Here is a 12,089-nt window from a genome sequence, read left to right on the forward strand (position 1 = left end):
ACCCCCTTACGGAATAAAAAGCACAATCCTACCGCCACCGCCCACCGGCTGGCTCCGCAACCTCCGCCGTACGGGGCCCCGTGGAACGAGAGCCTAGAAGGGACGGAGTCCGCACAACACGTGTTTCTGTCGCGGGAGGGGGGTGTGAAGAGCCAGAGCATCGCGGAGACCAACGCTTTTCCACCCGGGCCCAGGAGTCCTACCTTTCTGTGTCCGCCGCTCGCGATCCGCTGAAGGTACTGAATTCCCAGACCGGGAATTCGCGACCGGGTAGGGGTGGGAGGTTGGAGCGGGGGGCGGCGGAAAAGCTCGCCGCGAAAAGCCTGCGGAGCAAATGTTAATGTCCTGCTCTTACCTCCTCGGCTGTGCAAGCTCGCTATCCCGTCTACAAAGTGAAGGCGGAGGCCGAGAGAGAGGCAGTCCGAGAGAAGGGGGCGGGCCCGTACTCCGAGCTACTCTAGCGGAGAAGCGGAGAACTCCCAGGAGCCAGCAGCGACGGATCCCCTGTCGACCTACTTAACTAGAAAGGGCGGCCATAGACACGGAACGGGACGCGCTGGGATTGGTTGACGCTGGGATTGTTTCAAAGGAGACTCTTTTTTGATTGGCTAGTAGAGTCAAGCGGGAACTACAGGTGGATGTGGGGGGGTGGGATTAAACAAAGTTGTTACCCAGGCAACAGAGCGACGCACAGCGAGCAGCCATCTATTTTCGGCGCCTAGGCTTCGACCAGAGCACTGACCAAGGTGAGGAAAATAGAAACTTAGGAGGGAAACAGGGGAGGGTGCTCAGTGCTGTGACTATCGGAGAAACTAGGGAGAACTTAAAATACTAAAGGGCTCAAGGAGATAGCCCTGAAAAGCCCTGTGTTGCTGGAAGTGGAGGCCCAAAGCCCCTCCCACCCTGCTCAATCCCAGAAGCAGGATGTTGTTTCTAGAAAACTAGAGAAGGAATGGGTGCTGAACCTCTAAATATTTCCCAATTTTCCTTTCTCAAATTTCACACACACCACCACCACCACCACTACCACCACCACCACCACCACCACCACTTTCCGTTTAAAAAACAATTTGTAGGTAGGTCTGGTGCTCAAAGTTGGGAGACTCACTGTACCTTCCGTTTTATGTGAACAAGCAGTATTAATTCTGGACCAGCAAACCTTAATTGGGAAATGGAGGAGGAGAGCGCTCTGTAACGTCTTTCGGACAGGAAAGAACAAAATAAAATGGCTCCCACCGCTCGTGGGAGGGAATTTTAGTGGCCTGAAAGTTCTGAGGCCGTTGGTCACATCCTTAAGAATGGAGACCAATGGTCACGCTCACATTTATTGTACCTTTAAGATAGTATTACTCAACCAAAGAATAGGAGAGTATTTTGTCATTTGAATTTACCTTTGAAAACACACAATTTGGCTAAAAATTGAATCTCAGGAATGGGAAAGAACTGAGTTCAAGCTGAGAGATAAAGATCATTAATCATAAGAATTTTTCTGCTATGATAGGGATTCAGAACAGACTACAGAAGTAAACAAAACCAGCTTTTTGACCTTAGTAGTACATTTCAAGAACTGAAAGAAAAATTACCAGTTTATGTTCTTTTTATGTAGAAGTGGAATACAAAACTAAGAACAAATTATTGCCAAGTGTAATAAGTTTGCCTGGAATGTGCTTATATAGCACCCCATCCCATTTACTATTTAGGCTCCCTGAAACTTAATATCCTTCTGCCACAGCCTTACAAGTTCTAGGATAGCAAGCATACTATGTAGTTTTGATGACTCAGGATGAGTCCGGTAAAAATGAAGTTTTCCATCTCAGAATAAAAATTCACTTTTGAGCTCATGTAATACCAGCTACTAGGGAGGCTGAGGTCCTTTGAGGGTCCTTTGAGCCCAGGAGTTCAAGATCAGCTTGGTCGAGTTAGGAAGATCAAATTTTAAAAACAAAAGCAAAGCAATGCATCTTTAAAAGGATGGTAGACACTCCATTTTAAAAAAAAATAAATAACCTAGATAAAATGCAGATACAGGAATTATTAAATCAAGTGAGGTTTAGGATTTTATTTTTAGGTAAGATGCCATCACTGGACCCTATCCCCTAAGCCCTCTTTTTTGTTTCTCATTTTTCATTTTGAGACAATGGCTCACTAAGTTGCCCAGACTGGGCTAGGGGAGTCCTCTGTAGTCTAGACTTGCCTGAAGTGCATGAGCCTTCTGAATAGTCGTACCTCAAGTCTTGGATTGTATGTATTTGTATAGAAGATTCCAGGTACTTAAAAAAAAAACAGTTTCCATTAACTGTATTTTAACTTTGAGACAGAAACCTTGTTAAGATCCCACATTTATGAATATTTTTATGTAGTAATGTTAAAAGTATAAAAAAGGAAATTATTCTTGAATGTTTTAAAGATGTAACACTATTACTTCCTGCTGGACCCTGGACTGTTGGCATGCTTAAAAACACAACAATTGAAAAATACATCCCCAATCCATAACGAAATTAGTTTTAATAGGCAAAGAATTACTGATGAGTATAGTTGTCAAAAAATTAATTATGTCTGTCTCTCTGGGGGTTATGTTTATAGGAATGCAGCTGCTCATGGAGGCCTGAGATGTTGGACCTTCCTGGAGCTGGATTCACAGGCATTTTCAGGCTGTCTGATATAGCTGCTGGGAACTAGAGTCTTCTGAGAGAGCAGTGGTACTCTTAACCACTGAGCCATCCTATCAGCTCCCCCTCCCCACCCTACCCTACCCCAATAATTTTTTTTTTTTTTGGTCCGGAGCTGAGGACCGAACCCAGGGCCTTGCACTTGCTAGTCAAGCGCTCTACCACTGAGCTAAATCCCCAACTCCCCCAATAAATTTTTTAATGGTAGGAATAGTTAGTGTAACATAATAGAACACTTCCTTAGAATCATAAGGGCCCAGATTCAATTCTAAACCATCACCAAAAATAGAAAAAACAAACAAACAACTAGCCAGAATATTATTACTTAATTCAGACATGGGCAGAGACCATACCTTTGCATTTTCAGAAGAGTTTCAATACTAGAATTGATAAATAAGATAATATATAAGTAAAGTTGTGGAAGTAATGGCAAAATTCATTTGGAGGATAAACAGACTTTGAAATATTTAAAGTCATTCAGTCATCAACTAGTTTTTCCTTGGGGCTATGGCTTCACCTATTTACCAAAATTCAAACAGGATGCTATTTGATAATTTATTGTTGTTCTTGCAGCACCTGGGATCCAATTCAGGCCTTCTTCCACTTTTAGCAAGCACTCTACCCTAGAGCTACACCCCTAGCTATATTTGGTGAGTTGTTTTTATTTTTCCATTTCCTGGTTTTATTTACTGTGCGTACTTAGTAAAATATGCTGGTGTTGCCTTTTCTCCAAATAGTTAAAAGCTAAATAGTCTTTCTTATTAATGTCATGTATGGAGGCCAATAGACAGACAGATGGATGGATGGACAGACAAGAAAGAATGGTGGTAGTCTTATACTCAAAGACTGACTAGATACTGCCTCAGTGTTATGGATCTCTTGAGCCTTCTTGGTTAACACTTTTAGTCCCTAACTGGTCCCAGTGTTTTGGTTTGAGCTAGTTCCAGACTGTTGTTTTAACTGGTTAGCCAGACAGGTCCCCCAACTACATTTTCATTTGTGAAGGCTGTAAAGACTCAGGCTGATGTAAGGAAATCAAAGCTCTGTCTGGGAACACTGCTTTTTGTATTGGCTGGTCAAAATAGACTGGGGAGTGGAAGAAAGAAAAAACATGGACTTAAAAAATTAGTTTCCGAGCGGCCACATTTCAAGAAAAAGATTCTTTGCTCTCTCTCATCATTTTACCACCCTGCCACGCCCGGCCTCCTGCTTGCTTAGAATCAAGCTCAAGGCCTCATACAGGATTTTAGGCAAGTACTTTATACCACAACCCCTATCCTACTATCAGCCTATTTAAAATATTCCTGTCAATATTAAGGTATGTATGGAAAATGGACTAGGGAGCCACAGTTCTCACTGCCAAACTATTAGATAATTCAGGAAGGGAGACTTGTTCACTTTGTGTCAATGATGACTCTACTAAGCTCCAATGGATAGTTCAAATTCAGTGGTCACACAGAAGGCCCTGGTTAAACTAAATGGCTAACATACCCCCTCCCAAAAAAAAAAATCATGAATCTGGGAAAGGAACTGATAGAGGGGAGGAGGGGAGGGGTGACAGGGATAGGATCAAGATAAGGAAGGATGTTGAGGAAAAAGTAATCAGAATTCATTATGGGATTGTATGTATAGAATTGTCAAAAAGAAACGTGATAAAAGAATTATAAATGTTGCATTGAAATATAGGCTCAATACCTTTAGAAATTTTTTCTTAAAAATATCACCACACTAGTCTGCCCTAGTGGTCTAGTAATTAGAAAAATATACTGTGAAATTTAAAGGCTGCAAGTTAGAGGGTACATTATTAACAGAAAGTAGAAAATATATATGTTGGAGAAGATTGTGTGAGAAAGGCAGAAAATTAGGCGGAGGTTATATCCCGAAATCACCGATTGCTAGACTTGAGATTGTATTAAGCTGACAAAAAACTCAAAAGCATGTTTTCTTTTCTTTTTAAATATGGTAATCATGACAAATGAGCTTTGCTAACTCTTTTAATTTAATATTATTTTTGACTTGCCGAACTTCTAAAAGGTTAGTAGCATTTTCATTTTCATTGGATTTAAGGCTTTTCAATATTTCATATAATTGATTTCTTTTTGATATTTTGAGCTATTTAGTTATTCTAAAAATACTTGTTATTCTTTTGTGTCTCAAATTTTATTGTCAAATTTATCAGGACTAATTACTTGCTTACAGATTGTTATTACATTTCACATAGTGAAATACTTGCTTACAGATTGTTATTACATTCACATAGTGAAATATTACTTTTGTAAACGTGTCCATTATATCAAATCTTGAATCCAATTAGCTACAATGTGAGTCTATGTGATTTTATGCCAATGGGATTTGGAAGTCCAATTGCAAATATGTTTCAGATATATAATATATTACTAAGAATTTTTGTGAAGGATTTTTTTCTTTTTTCTTTTTTTTTTTTCGGAGCTGGGGACCGAACCCTGGGCCTTGCGCTTGTTAGGCAAGTGCTCTACCACTGAGCTAAATCCCCAACCCCGTGAAGGATTTTTAAACACAGACCTATACCCCAAGATGTGTCATTCCTTCAATGCAGTCACTTTGAGTGGCTAGTATACTATTCCAATAATGTTGCTATTGCTCCAATTGCATTTAAGACTGATATTTTTAGAACTGCCTTGAGGGCTGTATCATATTCCTTTTAATATTCTCAAGAAAGCAAATCTTCATATTTTGAATGTAGATATTTAGATATATCTGGAAGTCACTCAGAGACAAATCTGATGTGTAATCAAACTGAATGATGCCGTAATGATATCTATTTTCTTAGTGATACTTATGAAGGGAATACCAAGAGAAAAGACAATTTCTAAAATATTTTGAGCATTGATGGTATAATTTACATCAGTATGTGACCTTCCAAGGATACTATTTTGATGTGCCACATTCCTATGAATTTAATCATATTTCATTCACTATTTATCAACTGCTGGCCAAATCCCAGCTGTGGTTTTGAAGATGCTCTTTCTATGTGTACAGCTTCTCAGTGCCCTCACTGCCCTATTCCTACCCCAAAGCCAGTCACAGCCTTCCCAAGTAACTGGTAGAAATTTAGAGTTAATTTGTTTTTTTTTTCTCAATCCTGTATTCCATATACTTTGTGAGCCCAAATCTTCCTTCATCACTTCCCCTGTGGCTGCTGGATGGCAGAAAGCCCCAATGCAGGGCCTGGCTCAGTTACTATTTCCCTCTGGAATTTTGATCCCTGTCTTATCCTGAATATGTATCTAGTAGTGTCCAAACCCCTGGCATTTCTCAATAACTAGACCCTTCCTATACCCCCACATGAGCTGGGGTTCCATGTCACTTGGAATATCTCTCTACATCCAGGAAATCCTGCTAGACAGAGAGGATTATTTGAGTAGCTCTTGCTATGGCTACATCAGATGCTATATTTGGAACTTCTGAATATCTTTCTTACAGCTTAGCTTAATGGTTTGTTTGTTTTTTCTCTCTCTGACTCCCTATTTGAGTCTCAGAAGCCTCCTGATCATACAACTATCGGTGGGTACTATAGTCTAGATAATAAAGATGCTGTATAGCCTTTCATATTTAAGCAGCTACCAGCATTGGAACTGAATAATTGACCATCATGTTAGAAAGTTTGTAGAGTAAGTAATGTTGATGTAAGAAACAATTCCATTATGTTTGTTTCTTAAACACGTCATTGTACAATTTCTAGGCAGGATCCTAATTATATCTGCTACTGGGTGTGTTTTTTCCCTTTCACTGTCAAAGGTAGAAAATATTTCAGTAAACACTTTGCTTTCTATGTTGGCTAAATATTTAATGAACACATAATCAAAGAAGAATTTTAAAATATAAACAGAACCCTCTCTGTTTGATTTCATATGTGTCAATTATTCATTTCCTAGCACACCAGACTGTGAGAGAGGTTGCTTTGTTACCTTATATTTCAGTTTTTCTGATTTAATGAGTTTCCAATGTAATGAGCTTTATCACTAATGTAGGATTCATTACCATTAAAAGTGAAATTCATGTCCAAGAAAATGAAACTTTTAAAGAAATAATAATAGCTAACATAGGTTGCATATTTACTATGCAACAGGTACTAGTCCAGACTCCTTTATATGTATTAAGCTACTTAATACTTGTAACAATTCAAAGAGATAGACGCTACTGTTATCTCCTACTTTCCAGATAAAGAAATTTAGGTGGGGGGAATTTAAATAATTGTTCAAAGCCAAAGAGCTAAGAAGTCCATGAAGGATCAAATTCCAAACATCATGACCCCAGCCCTCTTATTCTTAGCCAGTGTGATATTTTGCCTTCATATTATAAATAGAGAAGTAGTTAACATTTTTTATACCCTTAACATCCCCAAATCAGTTATATATTCAACAAAAAAGTAAAAAAAAATTTATAAAACAAGACTTGGAAAATACCGTCCATACAGGTCAATTTTGACAAGTGACTATATCAGGACTTTTATTACCACTCTAGGTATAATGGAAAATTTTTCATGTGTAATTAAAACAGCTAGAGAAATGTTCTCTGGGAATGAAGTTTATAAAATGATGTTTCAAAAATATCTGTAAAATTATGGGAAAGATACCTATTTTGGTTTTGCCCATTTTGCCAACAATAAGCACAACTCTCCAGTCCTTTTCAGGCTCCTCATTAAAGTCTGACACCTCCAAGATGTATTTTTTAAAGATCTTAACTGTCCTGCTGTGGATGTAACTGCAGGGATTATTTTCAAAATTGCTACTAGGATGACAGGATTCAGTATTGCTGTTATAATCATAAAAAACATGTGCTTCTTTGTTCATGAATTTCACTAAAATGAGCCAATGCTCATTTCAAATGTCAGTGTAAGGCTAGGTCTCATCAGAGGTTAATTAACAGAATAAATGAAGCAAAGAGGTACACATTTACCCGAGGCAAATATATGAAATAAGTAAAGGTTATCTGGGTATATACCTGGGGCAAAATCTTTTTTAGTTCACTAATTGGAATATACAGCAGATATGAAACATGTTAAAAAATAGTCTAAAAACTGTGTCCCCCAATACAAGTACACAGCCTCTAACAAGTTGTCCTTTTAATCAAGTCACCAAGTGGATTCTCTCTCTGCTTTTTGCAATGCTGGGAATTGAACCTGGGCTTTTGAACATGGTAGGCAAGCGTTTTACAACTGAGCCATATCTAAAGCTTTTACCCTGGTCATTCTTACACACACTGAAAAAACAAGACCCACTTAGGGAGAAACTCGGTGTGTGCTGGTGAGACTGAATAAGAAGTTTTAGTAAAGCAGGCTCAATGCTTGGGTTTACTCTCTTCCCTGGGTTCTGGGACTTAGCAAACTACATGTGTGCAGGAGCTTATAAGCATTTGCAATTATGACAGAGGCAGTGGAGTGACACAGTAAAAGAAAGGCTACATGAGAAAAGTAAAAAGCACGTATGATCTCCCTCCTCCTCAGAATATGGAATCAGAAAATGCAGAAGCTGAGAACATAGAAACAGGGAAGTTGGAAACAAAGAACGTGGAAGCTAAAAATATGCGATTTGAGACACTGTCTTCTGCCTCGGCCCTGCAAGCACTGTCCAATCTCCTGAATCCTGAAGAAGAGGATGATTTTGATTTTCAACAGGTGATCATATACTTAAAGATAAATTAATTGTATTAAATTAATTGTGGAACTGTATTTGAACAACTCGTTCCCATCTTGTTGTGGGAGCAGAACTGTGTCATCTGATACATGCATAGGAGGCTGGAAGGCTTATTATGCATGAGACTATAACCTCTCGTACATTTCTAGCAAGCATAATTACATTTTTTTCTACACCACCTGAACACTGAATAGGAAAATAGTTCTGTAACTATGGTAGCGGTAGCCACATTTCAAAATGTTTGTCACTTATATTTATGGTCAAAGAATGCTTGACAACTATTACAAAGAGCAGTAGCTAGGATTGTTTATGCCTAGACAATATTGCTACAAAGCAAATATTTTCAATTATTCAGTATTAATTGATCTCCCAATCCAAGTCTCTTATTTTTTTAAAAAATCTGCATGTGAAAACAGAAAAATACTTTGAGCCAAATAATAGGAAAAATAGCTTCTGTCTACTAATAGGGGCTTCCCAGTACATGCTTAAATAAATATATCGTGTCTGATCAGGTGATTTTCATTTGGCAACACCTGGAAAGGTAACACTTTAAAGCCTTGTGGCAGCAAGATGGCCCTCATTTAGGATAGAAGAGTTACCAATTTAAGACCACTGCTATTCTTTCCTGGATAACCAAAACAGCATTATATAATGCCCATTTCACCCTCCCCTCCATAAATAAAAAAGAACTTTGTCAATTACACTAGCCATGATGATACAAGTTCAGTGTATAATTATTCTAATATATCAGAATATTTCAATTTGTATAAAAGTGTTTTAATGAATTTACTCACTATGACCACAAATAAACCATGTTCAATGAAAGTATGTATCAATTTATTTTTTCCAAATTTTTTGACGTAGTATGAAAACCAAGTATTTTATGAATGGGTCATAAACACAGTGGTCCAGGTCAATATCCACCTTCATTAGGTAAAATGGACCAGAATTAAGTAAGATATTAAATGGAAATAAAATTTGTAGGAGGGGACTACTAAGTCAGTTTGGAATCAAGGTAAGGAGACATGAAGATTTAGAGAAAGCCTTAGTAGAGCCAAACAAAGAAAAATCAAGACATTAATAATAGCACTAAATATATATGACAAATAAGACACAGAGGAAAATGTTAGGTGCAATGTATCCATGAAATTGGGAAAACAAGTTGATTTTGCTATCCAAGTTGAAATAGGATGCTAAATTTCCAGAACACACATCCTGGGAAAGGCGGCCTTATTCTACATAGAGCATATTAAGTATCTGAAAAACTGAAGCCCTTAATATTGTTGAGCAGAACTTGCAATTGGCACTGATGCAGAGGTAAAGATCGGCCCTGGTTACAAAGCCTCTTGCCTTTAGTATTTATATCTAGGGATGGTTATTTTCATCTAGGGATATTTCCAGGAGGAAAGATGAGTGTTTATGAAAATAGAGACTATAACATCATTTTACTGAATTGCACAATTCATAATAGAAAATTACCATAATAATATATGATTGTGTATATGTGGGTTATAAGCAATTTTGAGATAATTGGTCATTCAGACATCTCTGTACAGATAGCATTAAGAGGGTATAGAATCAGAGATTCAGTACAGTGGGAGAAGAATTAATGTTCCTACTGAACTATTAAATTTTCCTGGAGGGAAAATGCCTTTCATTTTTAACATGTATTCATCCTGAGAACCAGGAAATGATTGCAAGAGTGATGTGTTTTCTAAAATGGACTCTGAAAAACAGCAAGAGAACTGTTGCACACATACTGGTTCATTTACACAATCCCTTTTCTAAATGAATTGTTAAGTCTCTGGGAGATCGGGAAGAGAGTCTGTTGTTTTTCAAACTCCTGAGGGGATCTCAAGACTTATGGGAAATAAGATCCCACCAATCTTCAGACACCGTGACAAGGCTGTTCAAAATCTCTTCAGTGTTACAAAGTGGCATGAATTGGAATGACCAATTTCTCTGATAATTGGCTGTGGGTGCATGGTACAGGATTAAATGATGTCCTTATAAAAACAATTACCAGGTGATATTTTAAAATTTCACTCTATCTTCTCACTTGAAATTTTATTTTTAATCAGTTCTTTTCATTAAGTTCATAAATTGGAACTCCCCTCCGCTCTCATATGCTCATCCAATCATAACTGTCCATGAAGAGCATATCAATTTTTGCTAAAATGTTCACGGTTTCATTTCTACTGATTTAAATTTTCTGTGGAAAGAGACACTGCAAAATAAGAGGCCCTTATGTTCCAAGAACCGCTTTGCTCTGATTGACTATTAGTATTCTGATGATTAATAATTTAATAAAAGTACCACACATTCATGTGACCTCGGTGATTAAACACAGAGAAAGAAAGGTCCAGAATACTATTGGGATTTTCACATAAAAATATCTGTAGTTACTTAACTCCTCACACAAAGCTTTTAAATCTCCATTTGAAAAACAGTAGTAACCATCTCTCACACTGTAGAGAAATTACCTATTATTTTGTAATTTATAACTGTTGAAATAGTTTAGCATCATAAAGAACCAGGTGAGCTGCTGGGACAAATATTAACTCTTCTCACCCAAACAAGACTTTGCAACTTCTGTGCATGTCTGAAGTCCTGGGTGATGAGGGAAAGAACTAAAAAGGGGGACAGGTAGAGGTGGTACTTTGCCAGGATCCAAGGAAATAGGGCTATTTTGACTGTCAGTAATAAGTACTTCAGAGTCTGATGTTAGAATGAACAATTAGGAAGAAATTGAGTTTGTCTTGAAATAGCAAAGAATCCCTGAAAGAAGCCAGTGAAGTGATGGGGTAAATATGTGTCGCACTGACTTGGAAAGAGTGAAGATTGTTCTGTAGGGTATGCACACTAAAAATTTTTAATAAAAAGATAGCAAAAATAAGCATGTGGCTATATGAAAACAGAAGTGGTTTGGCATTCACCTGACACTATGATGTGGGAGTTACTGCATTAGGAAGTGTGGGAAAGAGATATATTTCATTCCCAAAGTAGGAAGAGATAAAAAGTTACTGGGACTTTTAAATGGTTCCTTTGATGTCTAACTTCTTAGCTTCTGTTTACTTTCATTTCAATAGAATGCTCCCTTAAGTCTGTCTTTCGTTTAACTATAACCAAACACTGACTGAACCTCAAAGTGCCAATGTTTTTCTCCTAATACTTGGGTCTAACCTTCATAGAGATGAATGTGTCTCAGTCCTCTTCTCCCAAGGGATGCATGATTCACTGGGCTGGAACCAGGGATTTAGTTCAACCAAAAAAAAAAAAATCAATTCGACCTCAGAGTCTATTAAGCCAAATACTTTTTGTCCGAAAGGACAAGGAAAACACATTGAACATAATGGTTGGCGTTTGTGTCTGTATTGTATAACAGCAGTGAAGAATTAAAGTGGAACTTTCTTAGTGTTTAGAAAACTTGACATGTTTAAATTATTAGTGATATTTATTATAAAAGAGTAGTTACAGAATATTGGACTTCTGTTCTTCTTTCCAAGGGACAATGCTCATCTACTATTGGAGCCATGGGCCCTGGGAATATTGGACCACCTAAAGCAAAAGAGTCCAAAGGTAAGTTATTTTATAAAGTAAAATAGATAAATAGAATCAATAAAGAATTTTCCTCAGCAAAGTCAGAGAGTAATAAAAACTCATATTTCACAAGAGGAATTCATTAGATGACATTGTATTAGATACTTCAGATTACTATGAAGTATATCTTGAGGGTTTTCACCAC

General features: G+C 37.6%; 2 protein-coding genes across 4 annotated transcripts in view; one reads left to right on the forward strand and one right to left on the reverse strand.

Annotated features, from left to right (window-relative positions):
* The window catches only part of Nup62cl (nucleoporin 62 C-terminal like), a 56,483-nt gene extending 55,244 nt beyond the window's left edge, over positions 1 to 1,239 (reverse strand). Inside the window, exon 1 of one of the 3 annotated variants that reach the window (XM_006234255.5) lies at positions 1,114 to 1,239. The gene's annotated coding sequence lies outside the window, so the exon portion shown is untranslated. Of the gene's footprint in view, positions 1 to 203; positions 595 to 1,113 lie in introns of those variants that run through there. The other 2 variants (XM_006234254.5, NM_001427605.1) reach the window with 2 other exon arrangements.
* Positions 716 to 12,089, forward strand: part of Dnaaf6 (dynein axonemal assembly factor 6) — a 51,203-nt gene continuing 39,829 nt past the window's right edge. The window contains exons 1-4 of the mRNA NM_001024890.2: positions 716 to 746; positions 3,243 to 3,319; positions 8,155 to 8,325; positions 11,851 to 11,923. Of these exons, the coding sequence (NP_001020061.1) occupies positions 8,158 to 8,325; positions 11,851 to 11,923 (241 nt within the window). The 5' untranslated portion in view covers positions 716 to 746; positions 3,243 to 3,319; positions 8,155 to 8,157. The remainder of the gene's footprint in view (positions 747 to 3,242; positions 3,320 to 8,154; positions 8,326 to 11,850; positions 11,924 to 12,089) is intronic.

The sequence above is a fragment of the Rattus norvegicus genome, chromosome X (assembly GCF_036323735.1).
Source record: "Rattus norvegicus strain BN/NHsdMcwi chromosome X, GRCr8, whole genome shotgun sequence".
Taxonomy (NCBI): Eukaryota; Metazoa; Chordata; class Mammalia; order Rodentia; family Muridae; genus Rattus; species Rattus norvegicus.